This window comes from Tachypleus tridentatus, chromosome 4 (genome assembly GCF_004210375.1).
Source record: "Tachypleus tridentatus isolate NWPU-2018 chromosome 4, ASM421037v1, whole genome shotgun sequence".
Lineage (NCBI taxonomy): Eukaryota > Metazoa > Arthropoda > Merostomata > Xiphosura > Limulidae > Tachypleus > Tachypleus tridentatus.
This window is the reverse complement of record NC_134828.1, coordinates 23,499,149-23,525,290: the sequence shown is the minus strand read 5'-3', so window position 1 is coordinate 23,525,290 and position 26,142 is coordinate 23,499,149. Positions and strand designations below refer to the sequence as shown.

Here is a 26,142-nt window from a genome sequence, read left to right as displayed (position 1 = left end):
CTTCGCAGTAATGCTGTGGACTTCCACCTTTCTCTTGTCTCTCACCACGTTTGGTTTTAAATGTATATATAGAATGTTGTTCCAGTTTAACAGTCTTTCTCCACTTTCCGGATAGCTTTAGACTCAGAAGGAATATATCAAGATATGACTAAAGTCACGTACATCTCGAAAACATGTATAGGTATGTGCGTGTTTATTTATTTTTCTATTTGGAGGTCACACAAGGAATATCTCTTGAGTTTAAGGCCTAAAGGAAGGAAAATACCAAGGTACTTCCACGCCTTCGACTAATATAAATGCCCCGGCATGGCCAGGAAGTTAAGGCACTCGACTCGTAATCTGAGGGTCGCGGATTCGAATCCCTCTCACATCAAACATACTCGCCATTTCAGCCGTGGGGGCGTTATAATGTGACGGTCAATCCCACTATTCGTTGTTAACAAAGTAGCCTAAGAGTTGGCGGTGGGTGGTGATGACTAGCTGTCTTCCCTCTAATCTTACACTGCTAAATCAGGGACGGCTAGCGCAGACAGCCCTCGAGTAGCTTTGTGCGAAATTCAAAACAAACAAACAAATCTAGCGGTGTGGGTCCTCATACGTGCTGCTATACCACTAGGGGGCGTACCATAACGTATCCTGAGTAACTGAAAATTCATATTCGCAATGTTGTCTTATCCATACCTCCATATGTGTTAGAAAATGTATTATCAAAATTTAAACCCAGAATTAGACTGATTATAGCTAATGATGGAAGACGGATGTTTATTAATTAAATGTAAGTAAAACTTACAAGTCTTCAAAAGATTTATTATTTTGAATTTTGTTGTTATCTCAGATAATACAAATGTTGTTCAACTTTCTTCTCGATATATTCATTTTGGGACACCCTGTATAAACTAACACTAAGAAAAACATCAGTTACACCATTGCACGTGTTGGACTGAGAAATACATCTCCATCTATTTACTTCACGAACTGTTGATTGAACAACTTTCAAGTGAAAGTAGATAAAACAAACGACAAGTTGCTAAACTACACTGGTAACTCTTCGAGAGTCTTCGAAAGCGCGGTATACTAATATTTTACTTTGTTTTTCTTTAGGTTGTTGTTTTGTTTTTTGAATTTCGCGCAAAGCTACACGAGAGCTATCTGCGCTAGCCGTCCCTAATTCAGAAGTGTAAGACAAGAGGGAAGGCAGCTAGTCGTCACCACCCACCGCCAACTCTTGGGTTACTCTTTTACCAACGACTAGTGGGATTGACCGTAACATTATAACGCCCCCACGGCTGAAAGGGCAAGCATGTTTGGTGCGACGGAGGTTCGAACCCGCGACCTTCGGATTAAGAGTCGAACGCTTTAACCCACCTGGCCATGCCGGTCCGAAATATTTTACTAAGGGAAAGTACATTCAGTTTATTTTATAACACAACACAACGTTTAGGAACAGCATGAAACCTATTGGTCTTCCTCGGCTATCCCGTCCTCTAAACTTGTTTGTGTGTTTGTTTGTTTTGGAATTTCGCACAAAGCACTCGAGGGCTATCTGTGCTAGCCGTCCCTAATTTAGCAGTGTAAGACTCGAGGGAAGACAGCTAGTCATCACCACCCACCGCCAACTCTTGGGCTACTCTTTTACCAACGAATAGTGGGATTGACCGTGACATTATAACACCCCCACGGCTGAAAGGGCGAGCATGTTTGGCGCGATGGGGATGCGAACCCGCGACCCTCAGATTACGAGTCGCACGCCTTAACACGCTTGGCCATGCCGGGCCGCCTCTAAACTAAAACTATTAAAGATATAAGTTTTAGAAATCTTAAAGTCAGCCTTTATCAATCATATATTTCTCTTAAATTCACTTGAATTTATTGTTTCTTCAACATCACAAGGTTAACCCTCTCCAGAGGCCAACCACCCTGTTAGAAGAAATGAAACTGTCTTAACTGAAGGTGAAACCTACGTTGCCAAAATTTGTATTCCCTAGTTCTACTTTTTCACTGTTAAAATTTGGACACCTCCACGGCTGAAATGGCGAGCATGTTTGGTGTGATGGAGATTCAAACCCGTGACCTACATTAAGCAAATCGAGCACCCTAACTACCTGGCCATGCATCTAGCTCATTAATATAGATCAAAATAACAGAGGTTCTAAGACGAAACCATGAGGTGCCCCACTTGTAATATTGATCCAGTTTGAGTGAACCCCAATTGGAACAACCTTCTGCTTTCTTCCATCCATCTATCAAATTAGTTAACTTATCCCTACACCTGTAGAAATAATTTTTTCACAAGCCTTTTTGTGGCACTTTGTCAAGTGCTTTTTGAAAATCCATATACACCAAATCTACACACACCCTTACCTTCATACACATAAATAACTTTTTCAAAGCATGTCAAAAAATTTGCAAGTTTAAAGTTTATGTTAATGAAACCATGTTAAATACACAATAAAATTCTAAACATTGTTAAACGGTTTTGCTAAGTGTCTGTTAACAGACCTTCCAAATCTTTTACCGCAAATCATGTAAGACTAATGGGTCTATAATTACTGGGACAATTATTATTACTACCTCAAATACAGGAGTGACATTAGCTAATTTCCAATCCTCAGGTACTTGCTTGCTGTTTAAAGACTTGCAAAAAGTAGTAACAAGTGGTACACATATACAATTCTTGATCTCCTTCAACAACGTTTAGGCAAATATTTTATGGTCCAAAAGATTTATCATTCTTCTGTGCTCCAATCTATCATTTGTTCTTCTGTCTCTCTGCTGATTCTGTCTTTTAATTTAACTATCCTTTTGTCCAGCTCACCTTCTCATCTGTCTATTTTCACGTTCCTCTCTACAGTTTGTATATTCTTACGTCTCATTTGTCTATTCCTGTGTGGAGTTTATTTGTCTTTAACAAAGTCCAGTTTCCTTGTTCATTTGTCCAGCTTCCCTAACCATCTTCCAATTTTTCCATCTATTTTCTCTATCTTTCTGTGTGTGTCGTCCAGTTCGTGTCTTCCTTTGTCTAATTTGTCTGCCCTTATTTTCTGGTTGTCCATCTTTGTGTCATATTTTCCCCCACCCCCCTCTCTCTCTCCAGTCTATTCGTCTATCTGTGTAGCATGTAGAGTATCACAGGTAGGTTCGTAATTATGTTTAATAATGTGTGTTGAACAGCTGTTAATGAACTGGATATGTAAAGACTGGATTTTAACAGCGTTGCGTATTCACTTATATACAAATTACGGTTCAAAACGTAAACGTAAAAAATATATAAGTAAAAAGTATCTTAATTTAAACCTTGCGATGTCTACTCTTTTATGTATTTAAAAAAAAAAACTAAAAAGTAATTGTCTGCTAGGACTAACTGAACCATTTTCGGTCAAATTTGATAAAGGAAATTTGTCTGCTAGGACTAATTGCACCAATTTCGGTCAAATTTGGCAGTCGTTTCAATTTACCGCTTTAAACGACCAACGATCGATAGCAAAATGCGCGAAACGTAGCTCAGATACCCTTGTAACGGCCGAACGGGTCGCGTTCTGTGGCTCAAAATAGTAACAGAGGCGGCGTATTACCTCGAGCAAAGCAGAACTTTTAAAACCATACGGTAATAATTAAGTACAATCAATGAGTAAAATCGATTTCGAAAACAAACGTGAATTCCCTCAATAAACAGATCCAGTCTGGTGTTCGTATTTATTTTAAAAAATTTAATGTTAATGTTTTTAGTTTTGTGTATAATTTCCGTCTTTTGACACCAGGTGTCGCTTCCATGATTTCCCTCCCTAATCATTTTAGTTACGAATTATAATTGTATAGCTTTATACAGTATTTGTACTCAGTGGTCTTCCAGTTGCACAGCGGTTCTGCCTGCCGTCTTACAGTACGAGAAACCGGATTTTGTATATCCGTAGGGGGTAGAGCACAGAGATAACTCATTTTTTAATTCAATGCTTAACCTTCCCTCCCCCCCAAAAAAAAAGGTGATCACTAAATATGTGAAATAAAATAAACTCAAACATTTGTTTTGTTTCTTAGGAACAGGGATCGAATCCCGAATATCGCCGTTATAAACCCTCAAGCTTATTGATTAACCAATAAAAATATTTTATTTTACCTTCCGATTATCCCATTGGCAGAAACAAGCTAGTATGTGAGGCAGTGGTTTCATGTTGTTGTTCTTCACACATATATTTATATCCAAATTTTTGGAAAATTTCCTGATCGTATTCAAAATTATGTAAGTTTACAGATTGGTAACGTTTAAACCCAGGGTTCGATTCTTCTTGGTGAACAGAGCGCGTATAGTTGTTACGTAGTTCTACGCAAAAACAAACACTCAGACAAATTATACAACTGGATATAACTCCATGTAACTGAAATAGTAGTAAATATTTAAGATGCCCGTTATGGCTAGGTGGGTTACGTCATTCAACTCGTAATCTGAGGGTCGCGGGTTCGAATCCCCATCGCACCAAATACACTTGCCCTTTCAGCTATGATGGCGTTATAATGTGAAGGTCAGTCCTCCTATTTGTTGGTAAAAGAGTAGCCCCAAGAGTTGGCGGTGGGTGATGATGACTAGCTGCCTTCCCTCTAGTCTTACACTGCTTGATTAGGGACGGCTAGCACAGATTGCCCTCGAGTAGCTTTGCGCGAAATTCAAAAACAAACAAACAGATAAATATTTATTTAACAAATGCAACATATCTTATTTTCAAAATGTCGCTTCATGTCAGAGGGCATCTCTGATAAGAAACTTCTGCTGTTGTGGTTAAGCGCAAGGTTACACAATAGACAGTTCGTGATGCGGCCATAAAACAGAAAGTATTATTGAGACTGACATTTTAGTGTTACAAGCCTCTGAACTTACCTCCGAGCCACAAGGGGGCTCATAAGAAACTATGAGAAGCATTCAGATGTAGTTGTAAAGTTTCGTATTTATACACAAGGGGATGATAAGAAACTATGAGAAGCATTTAGATGTAGTTGTAAAGTTTCGTATTTATACACCCTTGTACAACACTTGGTTTGCTTGTTTTATAGCAAAGCCACAATGTTCATGGCGGGGTGTCGAACCCTCAATTTTAGCGTTATAAGCCCATTGAGTTAATGCAGTCCTAGTCTACATCTTTTGGAAACAAATGGGACAGAGTTTCATTTAAATGTATCCCCCCCAAAAAAAAGCCTCCATAAAAGCAAATACAAACATCTTATTGGATTCATTTACAGGTGATATCATTTATTTACATAGAAATTCGAATTCGTTTTTTTTATTCTAAATTTTGTGTTTGTGTGCTACTAATCACAAACCTACGCAGTGGGCTATCTGTGCTATGCGCAGCACGGGTATCAAAACCCGTTATAAGCTCTCAAACTTATCGTACTGAACGTCAGATCTCGTCAGACTACAAAAGTCTTTAAAATATTTTAGAAATTTATTTATTTGACGTGTTCCACGATGTTTTCAAATTTATTTAATTTTTTGTGGGCCCCCCTTCAGTGGCTCAGCGGTATGTCTGCGGACTTACAACGCTAAAACCGGTTTCGATACCGTGTTGGGCAGAGCACAGATAGCCCATTGTGTAGCTTTGTGCTTAATTCAAAACAACAACAACATTTTTTGTGCATGAAGAGGAATACAAACATTTTAAAACATGGTTTATTTCTTAAGTTTAAAGTTATAAAACGAAAACAAAATGCCCACCGCTAGTACAGCGGTAAGTCTACGGATTTACAAATCAGGGGTTCGATTCTCTGCGGTAGGCTCAACAGATAGCCCGATGTGGCTTTGCTATAAAAATACACACACACACACACACACACAAATAATAACTTAATTATTTATACTTCTATTGGAGAAGACCTACGAATAATAAAGTAGTATCTATTATACAGTGAAATTCTGCTGCATACGCAAGCTATCAGCGTAACCATAGAGTGTGATATTTGACCTCTCGCCCGTCCCTCCCCTCAAGAAGCACGTGTTTGTATTATTTTTCTGCAATGCAGAATAAACTCACTAATCGATCGATCGCTTTCTTGCGAAAAACTGCAGAATTTGCGCAATCTAATTCAGGCTCGTGCTAGAGTTTCAGTTGCTACGCGGGCTTCGCTGTAACGTCTATAATGGATTATATAAGCAGACGCTGTGCTTGTGACTTGCGAATCACGTGTCTTTGCCTCTTCCAAAATGGAAAATTATTAAAGCCGTACTTTCCAACCTTATCCTCGTATTACCAGCTTGTTTTCTGTGCTCTTTACTTCCAGTGGAGTCACCGTATCGTATTATTATGAATCGTTTTATATTTTTGCCTAAGACACGTTGTCGAAAATTTATCACAAAAATAAATAATTGATCTGTTATTTTTCTCCTTCTGTTTGTTTGTGTGTGTGTCACAAGTAGGTTTGAAATTATCAAAAAAAATTTAAAGATTCTCAGATGAGTGAAGGGGACCTGTTTTTAAAAAAGAAAAACAAAATTGAGTCAACACAAGTAAAAACACGACACAACAACACAAGTAAAAACACGACACAACAACACAAGTAAATCACGACACAACAACCTACACAAGTAAAAACACAACACAACAACACAACAACACAAGTAAAAACACGACACAACAACACAAGTATAAACATGGCACAGCAACACAAGTAAAAACACGACACAACAACCTACACAAGTAAAAACACGACACAACAACACAAGTAAAAACACGACACAACAACCTACACAGGTAAAAACACGACACAACAACCTACACAGGTAAAAACACGACACAACAACCTACACAAGTAAAAACACGACACAACAACCTACACAAGTAAAAACACGACACAACAACACAAGTAAAAACACAACAAACAAAAAAACGACACAACAACACAAGTAAATCACGACACAACAACCTACACAAGTAAAAACACGACACAACAACCAACACAAGTAAAAACACGACACAACAACACAAGTAAAAATATGGCACAGCAACACAGGTAAAAACACAACAACCTACACAGGTAAAAACACGACACAACAACCTACACAAGTAAAAACACGACACAACAACACAAGTAAAAACACGACACAACAACACAGGTAAAAACACGACACAACAACCTACACAAGTATAAACACGACACAACAACCTACACAAGTAAAAACACGACACAACAACCTACACAACAAAAAAATACGACACAACAACCACACAAGTAAAAAACACGACACAACAACCTACATAAGTAACAACACGACACAAACACAGTAAAAACAAGTAAAAACACGACACATCAACCAACACAAGTAAAAACACGACACAACAACTTACACAAGTAAAAACACGACATAAAAACACAAGTAAAAACACGACACAACAACCTACACAGGTAAAAACACGACACAACAACCTACACGAGTAAAAACACGACACAACAACCTACACACGACACAAAAACACGACACAACAACCTACACAAGTAAAAAACACGACACAACAACCTACACAAGTAAAAACACGACACAACAAACACAAGTAAAAACACGACACAACAACACAAGTCAATCTTGTTTTCAGTAAAAAAAATAAGTTCCGTCAGAATTTGACTCCTATTCACAACCCATTTATTTGATGTATAAACACCATAGAAAAATATGTCTAACTAAAAAACCTATGGAATCCATGGTTGGCTTGTTCGTTTTGAATTTCGCGCAAAGCTACACGAGGGCTACCTGCGCTAGCCGTCCCTAATTTAGCAGTGTAAGACTAGAGGGAAGGCAGCTAGTCATCATCACCCAGCGCCAACTCTTGAGCTACTCTTTTACCAACGAATAGTGGAATTGACCGTAACATTATAACGCCCCCACGGCTGAAAGGGCGAGCATGTTTGGTGCGACCGAGATTCGAACCCGCGACCCTCGGATTACGAGTCGAACACCTTAACATGCTTGGCCATTCCGGGCCCAACCGTAAGGAAGACTTGCCCCTAATAATTAGAGTGATGTCATGATTATAATTCGATCTTCCTACTGTTTCGTACGTTTCTACATGTCCAACTTAAAATATTTTTCATTGCAATTGTGTAATGTTTACAAATGGAGCATTTTTTCGAAGGCAGTATATTAAACTGATAATCGCTAATTCAAATGCAGTTGTGGGTAATTTTTTGTACCATTAAAGAACTAAGGACTTCGTCTGCAATGAAAATGCACGTTTTAGTTTGTAACTACATGCGTGAAAAGATTATTGACTGACGTCATACTAGTTTGTATGAATCTTGCAATAACTATCTTGTTTTCCTTTTGGATATTTCCTGCTTGTTGAGTTAAATATTCCATATAATCTGTGACATCTTCGAATTTGATTCTCACAAACTCCTAGAAGAATGGAAAAAAAGAAAAAAAAAAAAATGCTTCTATTTTTAAATTGTAATTTCGAAAAAAATTGGGTGTTTCCAAGTCTTTCAGCTTGTGAACTAAACGTACAGACCTTTTATCTCTTAACGAAGCTGCGGAAATTCACAACTTTCAGTAAAAACATTAAATTTTTATGTGAGTGTTATAGGAAACTGCATCTTTATAGAACGTGAGTTAACTGAAAATAGCATTAAGTTAGAATAATATACTTCAGCTTAACCTTTTTTTAGCTTTAAAATAAATAGTTCTTTGGCAACAGATGAACTGCTGGCAAAGAAAAAAAAACTGGGTAAACAGGACACGTGGCAAAAGCTTTTCTGCACACGAAATCCAGTTTTGGGACCCCTTATTCACAGTGTCTCCACTTTCTATGTAGGACCAATGGAAAGGTAAAGTACGAACTCATTTATCACCTATATCAGGTTTTTCAAGACAACGAAGATGTTTTAGAAAGTGTCTCACGATTCTCCCACTAAGACAAAAAGAAATTGTAAGTAAAATTTAAATAATAGTTTAATAATAAATAACACATTATTGTGAAATTTGATCTACAAGATCTGTATAATTTGCGACACAGCCAGACACATTCCGAAAAGGGCTCCTCACAGTAATCTGAACACTTACCTCTAGTGTATGTAATCTTGGTTTTATTAACGATTGTAAAAGGCACAACCTCCTTACTATTTTCGCTTTTTTCTTTTTCTTTTCCTTTTAGCTGTTATTACGACTTAGGTGTTCATCGTCACCGAACATGCTCGCCCTTTCAGCCATGGAGGGTGTTATAATTTTACGGTCAATCCCACTGTTCGTTAGTAAAAGAGTAGCCCAAAAAATAAGAAATGTGTGATGTTGGCTAAATGCCTTCCCTCTAGTCGCCCTCCAGTGGCACAATAGTATGTCTGCGGACTTACACACTAAAAACCGGGTTTCGATACCCGTGGTTGGCAGGGCACAGATAGCCCATTTTGTAGCTTTGTGCTTATTTCTAAACAAACAAAAAATCCCTCTAGTCCATCACATAAACATTATGAATGGCTAGAACAGGTAGTTTCACAAGACTTTCACACAAAAACTTATTTATTTGCACTTCTAGTGTAATGAAATACATTGGAAGTTGCTACAACCCACACAGTTCTCAAAGGGTCTCGTATTCACAGTTTCACACAAACCACTGGTAACGGAAAGTTCTGTATCTCTGCACAGTGCAGCCTTAAGAATCAAGAATACTGCTGAGATAGAGATTCACCGAATTTTGTTACCACCCACTAACTTTAGGTTAATAATACCGGATCAAGTGCTACATCCCAGTAACTCTGTGCTAACACCACTGGATCAAGCGCTACATCCCAGTAACTCTATGCTAACACCACTGGATCAAGCGTTACATCCCAGTAACTCTATGCTAACACCACTGAATCAAGCGTTACATCATAAAACGTTCAAATAATATTCGCCACATCAACGTACAAACTTAAATGTTACATTATGTTCTTTGTCTCTCTTTTCTTTCAACTCTATAGAGATTTTTCTGTTCCCACTTTATGCTCGACGAATCATATAAAACTAACATTTAAGAAATAACATATTTCACGTGAGAAACGGGAAGAACACGCGAACTATGAGTGTGTGCGGTTTGGTTTATTTCATAAAATAACATGAACCCCCCTTCTGCTCTCTTAGAAACTCGACGTCCATGTATAAATATTATTAAACAAACTACACGCTATGCGTAGAACCCTTATTTTTAGCATAGTAAGTCTTCAGATGTTCCACTGCGCCAATGGGGACCCGTAGTTCGTTTATTTATTTCTTCGGTAATTTAAAACTTGAGTACTTCTTCATTCAGACGTCAGAGGGTCGTTTACAAACACGTGGATTACATAACAAAGTTTAAAGAGGGTAAAATCGACAAGTCGCTGCCTTAAGGTAGACAACCTTGGTTGTTTTTGTTTGTTTCTTGTTTTTGGTTTGTTTCATTGCTGTCTAGGTTCAAATATTATGTCTGTTTGTATCATCAAATTACCTCCTTCCAACGAGTAAAAACAACTGAAGTGTGCTTATTTTCGGTTAACGTATCTTTTAAAGTCATGTTTTTCGTACTAAAAACCCATAGGATTTAATAACACGGATCTGCTTTAATGTATTCTTTAAAAGTTATTATTTCTCTGACTGAATAAACCTCACAGCTTTATTTAAAAAAAAAAACTGATTTATTTTAGTATTGTTCCCTTAGTATTGATTAGACTAAAACAAAGTTAAATAATTTAATTTCAAGAAGTCGTTTTATTAGTTATGTGTCTTTGAAGTTGCTGTGTTTATGACAGATAGAAGGTTAAAGAACTTTCTTTGTAAACGAAACGTTTAAGCTGCTTCTCGGACATATTACTCACAGGGCGACAACAGTGCTGTATTCTGGGGCAGCAAAGAAAACGTATTACGTCATTTACAGGGAGTGACGCAATCGCAACACAGGGTGTGGTGATGCAAACGAAATAGTCAAGGTCAGAGCTGAAAATAGCGAGTAGACTCATGGAGATAACACCTCCCTCTAAGTGGTCCAGGGAACGCACGAGGTGTGCAGCTTTGTACACGATTACAAGGCTGTGAAACACAGAGAACAACTTGATTCTAAACTAAAAGGAATTTATATTTACAAAAGAAACTTAAATTGATACGACTTTTAGATAGATGTATATCGGGATATCAAAAAAAAAAAAGTGAATCACATGAAATAGCAAAGCGCTCGCCTGGAATGCGAGAGATCTTGTGTTCGAATCCTAGCCGAGTATTTACACACACACAAATAAAATAGATTAGTATACATACAGTATGGTTCGAAATTACTCAACATTTAAAGCTATATAATGATAAATTATCAAATGTTCGAAACCATATATCTAAGTTACGGTGAAAAGCATTCTCAAAAATGTTGTGTCGTAAAAACACCAAAGATCTAAACTGTTTCAGCAAGTTTTAAAAGACGCAATTAAAGACAATAAGTGGAAAACTTTAAATTAACTAGAGCTCAGGATATTCCTCAATTTGAAAACACAGAAAGTAATATTATAAATGTAGGGAAGCATTTCGGTGTGGCTGAATAAGTAGAACAGGAAGGAATGTAAGAAAGTAACATGGAGAATAGAGAAATAATCATCTCTATTTAGTAACTAGAGAGAGAAGTGTACGTAGTAGTGCAGAGTAAGTAGAGAAGTGTACGTAGTAGTGTAGAGTAAGTAGAGAAGTGTATGTAGTAGTGCAGAGTAAGTAGAGAAGTGTACGTAGTAGTGTAGAGTAAGTAGAGAAGTGTACGTAGTAGTGTAGAGTAAGTAGCAGATAGATGCAACGTAGTAGTGTAAGAGTAAAATAGAGAAGATGTAGCCGCGCAAAGCAGCAGAGTATAAGTAGAGATAGCCAGCGCACGTAGTAGTGTAGAGTAAAGAGATAGAAGTGTACGCAGTAGCAAGCAGAGTAAGAGCAATATACGTAGTAGAAATGTAATAAGAGAAGATAATGTACGTAACATGCGCAGTAGATGTAGATAGTAAGCAGATAGCGCAGAAGTGTACGTAGTAGTGTAAGTAAGCAAAGTATATATAAGTAGTGATACAGTCAACAGCAGAAAGTGAGGCAATAGTAGTGATGAGAGTAAGTAGCCAAGAAAAGAATGTACAGCAGCATACGATTAGCAAAGCCGCAGCAGGAGTAGTGCGTAATGTAAGCAACGCGCAGCAGCAAATAAAATAGCGCAAAGCAGATACAGCACGCGCAATAAGAAACGCAGATGCAAAGCAGTGAAGATAAGCAGCAGCAGTAAAGATTATGCAAAGTAGAAATAATAGTACAGATAACGCGAAGTAAGATAAGTATTACATTAAATCAACGTGCCAACGAGCAAGAGCAGTGTATAATAGTAGAGTAGTAAGCAATGTAAAGTATATGTAATAGTAGTACAGTCAACAGAGTAGAAGTAGAAGTGTACGTAGTAGTGCAGAGTAGAGTAAGTAGAGAAGTAAGTGTACGTAGTAGTGCAAGAGTAAGTAGAGAAGTACGTAGTAGTGCAGACGTAAGTAGAGAAGCAGAGTAGAGTAGAGAAAGTACGTAGTAGTGCAGAGTAAGTAGAATAGTGTACGTAGTAGTGTAGAGTAAGTAGAGAAGTGTGCGTAGTAGTGTAGAGTAACTTAAATAATTACTCTCTAAAGACATTTAGAATAACAATTGTGAAAGGTTCGCACAGAGGAGAGTTTGCGTAGAAATTCACGGTAGGTCGATTGGAAAGACCGTCAATGGCACAGTGGTATGTCTGTGGACGTACAACAGTAAAAACCAGGTTTCGATACCCATTGTAGGCAGGGCATAGATAGCTTTTGTGTCATTTCTTGACCGATTTGAGATGTTACTACAGTTTTGAACTCTAGAGGTCAAACCCTTTCAATTCACGTATTTGACCACGCCCAAGTCTTCCAGATTAAAAGAATTTCATTTTGACGGTAGGTAGGCTGGTAGACATTCTGTTGAGTAACAATATCGAATCAGGTATACGCACGTTCCACACTTGGTATTTCTGGTGCACAAAGCTATATCTAATACAGAGAAAAAGAAAACTCGTAGATCAATCTACTCTAATCTAACAGAACTGCAAGTTTTACGGCTACTGAGGATTCCCTCTTGTTTTAATAGTGTTTCTGAAATCTGTCTTACAGACTAAAATGTATTATTTTATCACCTGATGAAACGCTAAGACAGAATGTTTTCATCACTTCCCAAGATTCTTAATGCCTGTGTTTAGTTTTGTCATTTATAAAATAAACATCTTTCTCGTCGTCAGTTGTCCTAAAATGTTTTCCCCAGCGTTAACTCTGAAGGCTTATAACGATTATAGCCGGGTTTCGATATCCGTGGTAGGCATGGAAGAGATAGCCCATGTGTATAGCTTTGCGCTTACCACAGAGGAAACAATCCTCTAATATATCGACAAATATATTGATCATTCACATTGTTCTAAATCACTTGGTCAACAAACTTAGCATTCTTCAAAGACTTTGGACAGTAACGGCTGAACAAAGATAAATATACTGATGCCTCCTGTTACTGTAGTTACGTGCATTACATGCGTGCTACTTCTCACAATGACTTCAGCACTATGATAAACATCCTTCAGTTAACGAGGTATCAGCTAAGAGAGACAGATTATCTATATATTTGAATCTCTATCTTTCTGTATATTCCACTCCCAGTGGATCATCTGTAAACATGAAGACTTGTAATCCAGGGGTGGGGACAGCACAGATAGCCCATTGCATAGATTTTCTCGTTTCCCGATAAAATAAACAATCAATTATTTTCTAATTTATCTATCTGTCTAGTGACAGCCAAGTCTGTGTTGAACAGAGTGGTTGTGGTTGAAACTTGTAAAGATATTACTGGTAATTCTGGTTAAATACTTCTCATGTTTGGTAAGCACGTGAGACGTTGAAGTCTCTGCTATTAGCCTATGTAGCCACCTGGATTAATAGTTTTAGTTAAATGTATGATCGTTTATACACCGAAAGGATACGCTCTGAACGCCTTCAGAACCCTCAAAAAGAATTGTTTTTACGCCTTTCACTGTCACATATTGCAATGAAATAATTATGACCGTCACTGTGAAGACTGTCTTAACCCAAATAATTAGGTAAGAGTATATATTTTCTATGTATAATAATCAGAGTTTTAAAACAAATATGAGTGTTCCTATGAACTTACGTGACCGTATGTGTGTGTAGTTATTGTGAGGAGAGGAATTCCGATACAGCTTATGAAGTGGATTGTATATTTTTATTCAACTTTTCTCTACAACTTATCGACCAGTCGTGTGGTCATCAGCAGGTAACTGTCACTATTTCGTGAAATACAGTGATCTGATGTTGGCCGCAGGAGTTGTAAAAATAATTAAAAATAAACAATTCATACATTAAAGGTTTTACAGGGTTTACACAAGCTAAAGGTGGTGGTGGCAGACCGAATAATATTTTAGATTGCATATAAAAAAAATATTTAATATAAGTCTAAAGAGATTGTAATGTTACTGTGCAGGCCTCTGGTTAGACCACAGATAGAATATTGCGTTCGATTTGGGGCTCCTGACCTTAGGAAGGTCATTAAGCAAGTAAAAGAGGCTATTAGGATGGTACATAGGACGGAGGAGTTGCCATAAGAGAACAAGCTAAGATCTCTGATATTATGATATCATAGAGAACAAGCTAAGATCTCTGATATTATGATATCATAGAGAACAAGCTAAGATCTCTGATATTATGTTATCATAGAGAACAAGCTAAGATCTCTGATATTATGATATCATAAACAATGAAGAGCCGCAGGAAATCTGCATCACTTGTTTGAAATTGTAAAGGGAATTGTTTGTTTGTTTGTTCTGAATTTTGCGTAAAGCTACACGAGGGCTATCTGCGCTAGCCGTCCCTAATTTAGTAGTGTAAGACTAGAGGGAAGGCAGCTAGTCATCACCACCCAGCGCCAACTCTTGGGCTACTCTTTTACCAACGACTAGTGGGATTGACCGTAACATTATAACGCCCCCACGGCTGAAAGAGCGAGCATGTTTGGTGCGACCGAGATTCGAACCCGCGACCCTCGGATTACGAGTCGAACACCTTAACCCACCTGGCCATATCGGGCCCAAAAGGAATTGATAGTGTTAATTCATTATGTAGTTTTGTACTACTTAATGGCTGATAGTGTTAATTCATTATGTAGTTTTGTACTACTTAATGGCTGATAGTGTTAATTCATTATGTAGTTTTGTACTACTTAATGGCTGATAGTGTTAATTCATTATGTAGTTTTGTACTACTTAATGGCTGATAGTGTTAATTCATTATGTAGTTTTGTACTACTTAATGGCTGATAGTGTTAATTCATTATGTAGTTTTGTACTACTTAATGGCTGATAGTGTTAATTCATTATGTAGTTTTGTACTACTTAATGGTAAAAATGCTAAGACTACAAAACACGTATATAAAATTTGGCAGAAAAAGAGACGTCATTGGCTAAGACAGCGACATTTTTCTAACAGGACAGTTGGTCTTTAGAATGTGTGGTGGATGAAATTAATCTAAAAGAGCTCAAGGTTGATAAATATTTAAATGGTTGGTTTTATTTTTTATTTCAAACTTAAGAGAATGGTACGATCTAGTTCGAACAATAGGTTTGATGTTGTCTTTAACTTATACGTGATCTGTATTTTTGTTTTGTTTGATTCGTATGATTTCAGGGTCTTTCCACATCACCTAGTATATTACTATTTTCTGATAATCATACTAGAACATCACCTAGTATATTACTATTTTCTATTAATCGTACTGGAACATCACCTAGAATATTACTATTTTCTGATAATCGTACTGGAACGTTACACAGTCTCCAATCTTCTTAATCATTTTACTGGAATCGTTACACAATCTAATCTACAGATAATATTGACTTATTTGTTTAATGTACGACACGTCAAAGTGAACTTTGAATGAAGCAAATACTAAATTAATAACAAAATATTTGTGTGCACATCAAAGTTATGACACAATATACCATGATTATATAAACGAAGGTCATATTTAACAGTTTTAAAAGGCGAATTGTTTTTGTTCGAAGTCATTTGATGGTAGGTATACTCACGCAATTATAGTTCGTTGTCATGGTGATGCCAACGCGTGTTATTTACCTCCAAATTATCGATCGGCAGACGGTCATGTGCAGGCTAATCACGTGTCAGGAGCCAATACGGTATGTATTTATATGTATATATACACATACCCTATAATCGTAATCACATATCTACAGTTCCCACTAATCACGACTAATCTCACCAGTGTGCTCATTTTGTGCTTATAAAAATGGCTGACCGAGCATCTAAAAGACTGAGTAAAAACCAGAAGATATGCGTTAAAACAAACACGGTGTTTATTTGAAGTTATTTAGAAGACTATAACATATTTAATTGTGGTCTCAATCAAAACTCTTATTAAAAGTATCTTATATAGCAGTAACACAATGTTAAAATTAAATATTGTTTGTATGGTTTCGTTTGTATAGTAACAACAAACCTATAAAAGGTCAGTTCATATAAATAGGTATACATGAATACGGGCTATATGTAATATATATATATAAACATAAAGCGCTGTGAACAATTTATTAGTTTTTGTTTTATTTTGAATTTCGCACAAAGCTACACAAGGGCTATCTGCGCTAGCCGTTCCTAATTTAGCAGTGTAAGACTAGAGAAAAGGCAGCTAGTCATCACCACCCACCGCCAACTCTTGGGCTACTCTTTTGCCAATGAATAGTGGGATAAACCCTCACTTATGTTTGGTACGACGGGGATTCGAACCCGCAATCCTCAGATTACGAGTCGAACGCCTTAACACACCTGGCCATGCCGGGCCGAAATTTATTAGTTGTCCGACGCTTAGTTGGTCGGATGATTCGACGTTTTATGGCTCAAAGCTATCTGCGCCCCGTGCTTAGACGTGTGGAATACGTAATTAACAGAAAGACACAACAATGTTGAACATTTTCAATTAAAAATATAACAAAACAAAAACAGTCCCAACGAATCCTGTCTGTTTGACTACATTTAATTACAGCTCATGCATAATGTTTTGGACAAACCTGGAGATTACGTAAACATATTTCAATTTTAATCGATAATATTTCACCACCAGAAAAATTCACGTGCTCGTTAGCGCCAGCCGTAAGCCCTTTTAAGTTCAAATTTATTGCGTTCAATTTCAATAAATGTTCAATTTCCTGCAAATAATGAGTTTAGGTTTTTTGGGAGGAAAGATGCGGATCGGCGCCATGTTGTTATTGTTGTACTCGCTCACGCACCGCAAATATATAATGTTTATTACCTGCTTACGTTAACTACCATACTTCAGACAACGCAGTGGGTTTACTTTAGCGTCTGTCTATACAGAGAATGTGAAACATACATGATATAATTTATTTTTCCAAATTTGTTTCAATAGAGGAGGGCGAGAGTTGGGAACCATTTTTTTCCCCATAGTTCAGTATATTTTCTATCGCGATTGGCTCAGTTACTGTTGCTGAGTAAAGCTGGCTAGAAGGGTTAGTTACGTAATCCAGGGTTCCATCACAGCACCTGTTCGACGTTGATCCAGTTGCAATTGGCGTCTTCTATGTGGAAAGATAAATTGATAAGTTGGATTTGTTTCTGTTGTATACGTACAGAAAGAAGCGATAGTGATGTCTGAAGTTGATAACAGCGCCCACACGTGACGTGAAAAGTAAAGAACTTCCGAATAAATTTATATATATATAAAAAAAAGATAAAACGAAACACGTGATAAGTTTCTGAAGGTAAATCATTTTTAGTCACGGCAAAGTAACAGTTATGTACGTTCCGTCACAAATCAATTTACAATCACTGTGTTGTTATGATTTTATTTACTTGGTTTATTGGTTGTTGTGTATATCCGCTCAAAGCTACGCAATTAGGTTATGTGCGCCAACCATCCCTAGTTTTCAACTAAGAGAGTCGAGGAAATGTAGTTCCACCCACTGCTAACATGTGGGCTACTTTAGTCGAATAACGACATTTGACTGTCATATTTATAACGCACTCACGGGCTCAAATCGCAATTTTGAGGCAAAGGTACGCGAGCCATAGACCTTAGAATCCGCAGGCCGGTATGCTAACAAGTAAACCACGCCCGCTCCTTCTACAACATCACTGGTATTTCCTTTCTTCGAAATACGAAGGTAATTAGTACGCTGCTGATGTACAAAACCGCTGTAGACAATTTAAAAATACGTTGAAGGCTGTTTTAGTACGGTGCTGATATATATTAAACACGATGGCTTACTTAAAAAATGCTAGTCTGTAATGTTTCGTTTCGCGCGTACGACAACACAGAGACTACTTTGTAGCACGTGACAGCACTTTTGGATCAATTGCTTGTCCTGTGCTATATAAGGAAACGACACACACATTTCAATAAGTGTAAGTCAAGTCAGCGGATCGATACTTTGGCTCGAAACCGAACCTACCACGAGGCTGACAAAGCCGTTCCACTCTGATATTCCCTTTCCAACCGTCGCGTGGACGAGTTGCGTTGAAAGTAACGCCGCAGAGCAGAAAAGGAAAAGTGGAACACATGCGCTTAGCGAGTATTGCATAACGTGCTAGCGAACACCAGCCGCCGGACCTTCGGGCCTGAGAGTCCAGCTAGCAGAGCATTACGTGGTCCGATTGTGGTCCTGTCTCATCACACAATAAGCCTACTAATGAACTTCAGATACACCTGCGAAATATTTTCTCTCTGTTACCTGATCAAAGATTTCTGTTTAGAAACTGCTTGGACTTCACACTGTTGTACTCATAACAGTCTCGTCTCCCCTCGTCATCGCAAGGGGTACTTGTAGTTGTTCGCCAAATTTTCGGTGGGTTTTCCCCTCTTTTTATTTTCGTGCCAGTTTTGTCGAAGTTGTATTGAATCTTGTATTTATCGTTTCGTCCAACCACATAGACGTTTTAGTGCACTAATCGGTGTGGATTTCAGTGTTTTAACATTAACTACACAACTCGACTGATTAATTACGAACTGCGTCTTTTCACCGAAGCTTTCCACTGTTTGGCAGGTAAGGAAATATTATATTAAATAATTTCTTGTCACGTACATGGGCACATTGTTCTATTGTAGCAATAATCGAGCGTTTCGAACGAAGCGGATATTTAGTGTGATAATACAAAATGAAATGATTCAAGCTTAAAAGTTGTAAAACGCTGCGAAAACAACGTCATAAACCTAAAATCTGTAAAACAATACAAAACAGAATGTCATAAGCCTAAACCTGGTAGAATATATAATTATACAAATAATTTCACCAGGTCTTAATTTTAACTGTATTCAATCCTAAGTAAGAGCTGTGACACAAAGACCTTTGTAAATATACATATACACATACATTCGTCAGCTGTGAGTAGTATATATATATATATATATATACGTAGAAGTCAGACACTAATTACCTGAAGAACCTTTACTCCGAGAGAACATAACCTGAAGACCAATCAGACAGGTAGTTTCTGTTTCAGCGCGACGCCTGTTTGATAAACAGATTTATCATAACATATCTAGAACCAGTTTATAACGGGTCCTTTCATATAACTTCTGTGTTGTGTAGATTTAGGACAATATTAAAAAAATAATAAAACTAGAAATAATATTTCTTTTAACATTAAACACATACCTATACTGCCCCTAGTGGCACAGCAGAATATATTGGTCTTACAATGCAAGAAACTTAGTTTCGATACTTGTGATGGGCAGAGCACAGATAGTCCATTATGTAGCTTTGTGTTTAACTTCAAACAAACGAACATATAAAAACTAATTCAGATTACCATATGCTGAAATAAAACGAATTTGAAACTTCATGGTTATTAAAGCTTTTATATTTTATTACATGTTTTACTTGGTTAATATTTTCTACATTCTTAAAAGTTAGTAAATAAGTATCTTCGTCCCTCAACTTAAGCCCGGCATGGCCAGGTAGGTTAAGGCGTTGGACTCGTAATCCTAAGGTCGCAAGTTCGAATCTCCATCACACCAAACATGCTCGCCCCAGCAGCCGTGGGGACGTTATAAAGGACGGTCAATCCCGCTATTCGTTCGTAAAAGAGTAGCCCAAAAGTTGGCGGTGGGTGGTGATGACTAGCTGCCTTTCCTCTAGTTTTACACTACTAAATTAGGGAGGGGGGCGGCATGGCCAAGTGGATTAAGGCGTGCGACTCGTAATCTGAAGGTCGCGGGTTCGAATCCCCGTTGCACCAAACATACTCGCCCTTTCAGCCGTGGGGGCGTTATAATGTGTCCATCACTCCCACTATTTGTTGGTAAAAGAGTAGCCCAAAAGTTGAGCGCAGATAGCCCTCGTGTAGCTTTGCGCGAGATTAAAAACAAACAAACAAACCCTCAACTTAAGGGACGCCATTACATAACATTACATATCTGTATTTTCGTCCTAATAATATCAGTCTGTCGTTAAGTGAAGGCGGTTCAAACAACAAGATTTAGAATAATGAAAACAACACAAAACCAAAACCTATTCTAGTTCCTATAACTTTGCCTAGCGGTCATCAGACAGTGGGAGAGAATTTTAACACGTTTTGCTTGCCTTGACATCATTTTTTTTTACCCCTGACCTGTTTTTCTCAGGACTTTTCCAACGTCATTGAATTACTTTCTGTGCGGAAGCGTTGAGTTCCCAAATCTAGGTCGCGTTACTTACCATACGAGTCAGACAAGTCACTTAAAGTTAGGGTTAGATGTGAAAGAGCCTCTGTTTATATCAGTTTGTCCGAGTTTCTGAACCCAGTTTTACTCAGCTATTTCTTCTGAGCCTCTGATGCCCGAAGTTACTTGTGGTTTACAGTTTTTCAGGTATAGTCGAAGCATCCATTTATGTATACATAATCTTATATAATTACGTTTGTGGCTGCTTATTATTTTGATAATAACTTATTATATCCTCTCCCAATTATGCATACCTGACACATTTCGAAATCTGAAAACAACACCGCGTTCGTTCGGTTCACGACGCGTGAAATGCGACTCACGTGTCTTTCTCTTCGACCGTACTCTCGCTGTTTCTTCGTGTCGCCTACTCCGTGCAGCGTGCGCCATGCCTGTTCGAACACTTCGATGAGCGTAGGGAACGGAGGGGGTACGTACGTCAACGTTTTGAATCAACTGCGCGTAGAACGGTTTATTTCCTTAAGTGGCAGGATACCTTACAGGTTGAAGTTTGACAAGTTGATCCTACACGTGGGTTAAGATCACAAGCGTTGACGTAATTCGATGATATTCAATAGTCGCTTTGAAACGTATTTGATAGATTCGTAATTCGTAGTGGAAAACCATGGATCGAACAATGATTTCGTTTTATTCTGGAGAAAGGTTATTTCAGGACTCTTTTGTTTACAATGCCAGTTATCAAAACTGAATTGTTCAGAAGTTAATTATTAGTAAAATCGTAAGTCACTCACTGGCAAAGACTGATATCACATTTTTTTCATTTCAAAGGGTGCAATTAACATGCCCCTCGCTGGTACAGCGGTATGTTCTTGGATTTACAACTCGAAAACCAACGGTTCGATTATCCTCGGTGGGCTCAGCAGATAACCCGATGTGGCTTTGCTATAAGAAAACCTACAAACACACGTTATTAATATATTAGTTTTTGCCTGTACTTCTATAAGTTTGGGACGGCTAATTTAACCCTTATATGTTAGAAATTATAAGAAAAAACGAAATCAATAAGAACGTCATAGCTACTGTTGCAAAGTGTTTTTAGCACAAAGCTATACGATTGGATCTCTGTCCACCATGAGTATCGAACCTCGATTTTTACAGTTATAAGTCTTATCGCTGAGCTACTTGTGTTTAGAGGATTGGGGGGGGGGAACCATAGAGTAGAACAAGTTGAAATGTTTTGAGATGAAAACTGTTTACGAAGTGTTCATAAAGTGAACTGTTTTATTTCATTTCTCTGCTAATATTTTTTTTCTTCTTTCTAGATTAGGTTTTGATACCATTATGATGCTGACAGAGAACGAACCTTTATCCAAACAACCTCGTCTCCAGGAGCCACCCCCACCCCTTCTTCAGGGAGAACCACCCCCTGGTACCGTCCCTGATTCTTCTCCTGGCAATTTCTCTAGTCAAAATGACCCCTGGACACAGCAGCTGAATGGACCGGTAGACTTAACAGCTCATCTGAAGCCTCAAGACATATTCCCAATGAGAAAGCAACGCGAGTTCATCCCAGACTTCAAGAAAGACTACAATTACTGGGATAGACGACGAAGGAATAATGAAGCAGCAAAAAGGTCACGTCAAAAACGTAGACTGAATGACCTGGTACTGGAAACCAAAGTCTTGGAGCTGACCAAAGAGAATGCCATCCTCAGAGCTGAGTTGGGAGCTATCAGAGACAAGTATGATATTTCATCGCAGCCCATGGTCAGTCCAGATCAAGTTCAACTGCCCCATCCCTCTGTGTGTCCAGACCAACATGGGCGACGTTCCAACCTAGTGTCCAATATAATCCCGAGTATTTGCCCTACAATAGGCAACAACACCTCTCTCTACACTCACGTTCAAAGTACATCCAGTTCAACCTCTTCTCTTATGTCAGCTAGTGGTCAGCTCTGTCCCCACTCATCCACGGCGATCCAAGCGAGGCAGGTGCCGGTGATGATGGTCAGTAATAGTGATAGTGACTACTCAACCAACAGCGACATCAGTCTCTCATCTCTTCAACCGAGCACGAATACCGGGATGAAAATTGGCAGGTGTCAAACGCTCGAACAAGCACTGTTTAATGGTCCTCCAGCAGCAAGGTGTTCCCCTGTCGACCAGGAGTTCACGGGATCTTCGAGCTCGTGGTCATCGACAGAAGACAGTCCTCAAACAAGTGCAAGTGGGCAATCCAGTCCTCACTTCTCCTTACCCCTCAAGTTGCGGCACAAGATACATCTCGGTGAACGAGATAGCCGCCAGAACACACCCAGCCCAACGGACAGTGGCCGGAGCAGCAGGCAGGACAGCAGTAGCGTCCGAGAAGACGCCTCCTCGGTCTCCTCCGACGGAGACAGCACTGGCAGTCCCTCCTCAGTTAGTCTCGCTTCTACTGACAGAAAACACCGATCCCAGCCAAGGTCTTCTCACAAAGCGCCGCCACATGAACGCAACTTGTTGCAGGCTGAAAACTCTATGCTTCGCGGCGAACTCCAGAAATTAGCGTCCGAAGTGGCAAACTTACGAAAATTGATGCTCTGTAATCGTAAACAGACGGAGCTCGGTGACCAACGTCCGACAGAAAAGAATAACTTTGAATGTCAAGATAACGATAATGACCAGTTGTGATGTTCCACGTGTGGTTAATTTGTGCCAAAAGTGAAGCAATCTCCTCTCTGTCCGATCGTCATATGATGTGTTCTCCACTCTGATTGGCTGTTTCATCCTTTGCACTTTTATCAGCATGTAACCGTTGTAACCGTCTAAAATACAATTACATTCTTCCATATTTTGTACAGCTTTTAATAATTTGTTTACTATGAAAAGTGTACATAAAATATATATGAAATATCATATACAACTGCCACAATAGCTTTTATTGACAGGGATACAAAAAAAAAAAAAACACGTCATTCCAGAGTTTGTATTTCTAAACATTTCAAAGTATCATTTTTATCACCACTTTTGTAACATTTATTATGTTATTCTAAGTGTGGCAAAAGAACTGTACATTACAATATTTTACGGATATAGAAAAATAAATTATTTAACTTCAGAAATGCTGTTTAAATAAGAAACTGTTTGATATTCAAAAACTCTATGTACGTGTTAAAACACTGATATAATTGTGTAATAACCGAAACATAAAGTAACAGAGCTAAACCAACTGAGCAGTTGATGTTATTATATATGTAAGGTGTTTAAGTGTGTTAAATAAATCTGGTTAAAATTTTACTGCGTGGCGTTTTATTTAAATATTTGTTGTTGTTGTTGTTGTTGTTTTTTTTTACATTTGCCTATTTTAAATCTTTATTTGTCATTAACTTTGGATCGTAGCAAACAATCCATACAGATTAGAACTAAAAATTAAAATAACAATAAATATTGCAAACGCACAACATAGTTCTTACGTGCGATTATTAGAATGCATTGATTCGGCTTTTGGGTATCCTCTCCTTTAGCGACGTTTTTGGCCGTAATCCCAATAACACCAATTGGTATTCGTCCATCTTAGAAAAGTGAAGTTGGTCTTATCTAAAAGGCCAAGTAAACCTCATTAACAAAAGTACACGATGAATATTAAGAAAAACTGCAAAAAATATTCATCACATCATTACTGTTAACGAAACTAGTATTAATGGAAGAACAAAGTAACACTTACCTAAATGCATTTACTAGACGCACGTGCATAGTTCCCCCGCTGGGACAGCGGTAAGTCTTCGGATTTACAATACTAAAATCAAAGGCTCAATTCCCCTCGGTGGACACAGCAGATAGCCCGACGTGGCTTTGCTATAAGAAAAACACATACCTGCACGAGCCAGAAATGGCCATTTGAATATATTTCTACAGTACTCCGGCCCTTTTCCATGTATTGTCTTGAGTTGCCCTTTTATTTATTTATATATTTTTTCCATTATTACTTTTATTTATTATTTTTAATATATTTAACGGAAAAAGAAAAAAAAAGGAAGAGAGAAAAAAATACAAAAGTCAGTTTGAATTTCGCGCAAAGCTGCACGTGGGCTTCCTTCGCTAGCCGTCCCTAACTTAGTAGTGTAAAGATAGAGGGAAGGTAGCTAGTCATCACCACCCACCGCCAAAATAGATAGGGATGGAGGTAGAGGTGATGTGCACCTGACCCTCCTGGGTGATTAAAATTCAACATACATACAAAGAAGATTTGTTTGTTTGTTTGTTTGTTTGTTTGTTTGTTTGTTTTAATTTCGCGCAAAGCTACACGAGGCCTATCGGCGCTAGTCATCCCTAATTTTGCAGTGTAAAGATAGAGGGAAGGTAGCTAGTCATCACCACCCACCGCCAACTCTTAGGCTACTATTTTACGAATAGGGGGATTGATCGTTACATCATAACGCTCCCACGACTTAAAGGGCGAGCATGTTTGGTGTGATGGGGATGCGAACTCGCGACCTTCAGATTACGAGTGGAACGCCTTAACCCACGTGGCCATGCCGGGCCGCTTGATTAGCTAGAGATAACCCCACAATTTCATGTGTTCGTTTGCCAGATCGATGAAGATAGAAAGAGGTGTCGTTTAGTTATCGAGCAATTTATTTATGCCGATATTTTCTTTCAATTGAATAACATTAACATCTGATGGCAAAAACTATCCATTAATTTGAAGGGGTAGACACCAGAGGGCAGCTGCTCTAGTAGGACGAATAAACCATCCCGATTCCTCCGGTTATTGTCGTCTTTATGTCTTCACATTTAAAAAGCTTCAGTTCGTGACCAAACTCATTTAATGCTCTCTCGGTTGTGTTTTGATGTTACCATACCCACGAGTCGTTCGCTCACAAAACACGCGACTGTTACTTATAAACTCAGCACAATATAAAAAGTAGAACGTCCGATGCCAAATGAACTTTCCGTAAAGTTAAAAAATAAAATAAAACTTGTTACCCTTGAATTACTTTCTCTGTCCTACGTGACCCCACCTGAAAGTGTAGGACATGTTGCAACCGCTAAATTACTCCGTGTCCCACGTGACGTTGTATAACCGACACAAATGATAGCGCGTGAAAAGTTGCAATAATCCTTGAACAAACAAGGACGTGTTAAAGTTGCTCATTGCGTGTCATGTATATTTTTATAATATGTTATGATAACTCATGCAAGCTTCTTGGGAGGAGAAGGAAGTTACTTTCAAACGTCTTTGGCTGGTTTTCGTATGATAATTAACTATCACGTAAAATCCGGCTACTTACCACTGACTCAATAGTTAATTACAGTTTTACTTTACCAAAATAAACTCTTCCTATTTTTAAACACCTTATTTCCCAACTGGTGTTTAAACAATAGTATTTAATGTTTAGTTGTTAAAAACAAAAAACTACACATCAGGCTATTTGCCCTCTGTACACTGTGGGTATCAGAACTAA

General features: G+C 38.2%; 1 protein-coding gene and 1 long non-coding RNA gene across 8 annotated transcripts; one reads left to right on the top strand and one right to left on the bottom strand.

The window, feature by feature from the left end:
• The first annotated feature begins 158 nt into the window (after nucleotides 1-158).
• On the top strand, nucleotides 159-23,974 carry LOC143248676 (uncharacterized). 7 transcript variants are annotated; one of them, XM_076497280.1, is made up of 2 exons: nucleotides 159-181; nucleotides 22,018-23,974. In XM_076497280.1, exons 1-2 carry the CDS (start codon nucleotides 174-176, stop codon nucleotides 23,366-23,368), a joined length of 1,359 nt encoding a protein of 452 aa, XP_076353395.1. In that variant the 5' UTR covers nucleotides 159-173; the 3' UTR covers nucleotides 23,369-23,974. The 7 variants fall into 7 exon arrangements, with proteins under 7 accessions (XP_076353395.1, XP_076353397.1, XP_076353396.1 ...); XM_076497282.1 differs by lacking the exon at nucleotides 159-181 and adding an exon at nucleotides 8,778-8,906; XM_076497281.1 differs by lacking the exon at nucleotides 159-181 and adding an exon at nucleotides 18,273-19,076.
• Nucleotides 22,307-25,751, bottom strand: LOC143248680 (uncharacterized). Its single transcript, XR_013027145.1, has 2 exons — nucleotides 24,402-25,751; nucleotides 22,307-24,274 (listed from the first exon to the last, which is right to left on the bottom strand). It is a non-coding gene; the product is annotated as an uncharacterized LOC143248680 (long non-coding RNA).
• Nucleotides 25,752-26,142: the final 391 nt, after the last annotated feature.

Bases quoted from the DNA above. Each gene is read 5' to 3' on its own strand.
- LOC143248676 (XM_076497278.1), top strand. From the start codon at position 21,360: ATGGATCGAACAATGATTTCGTTTTATTCTGGAGAAAG. The intron at 21,398-22,017 runs GTTATTTCAGGA...TCTTCTTTCTAG, and splicing joins TCGTTTTATTCTGGAGAAAG to ATTAGGTTTTGATACCATTA.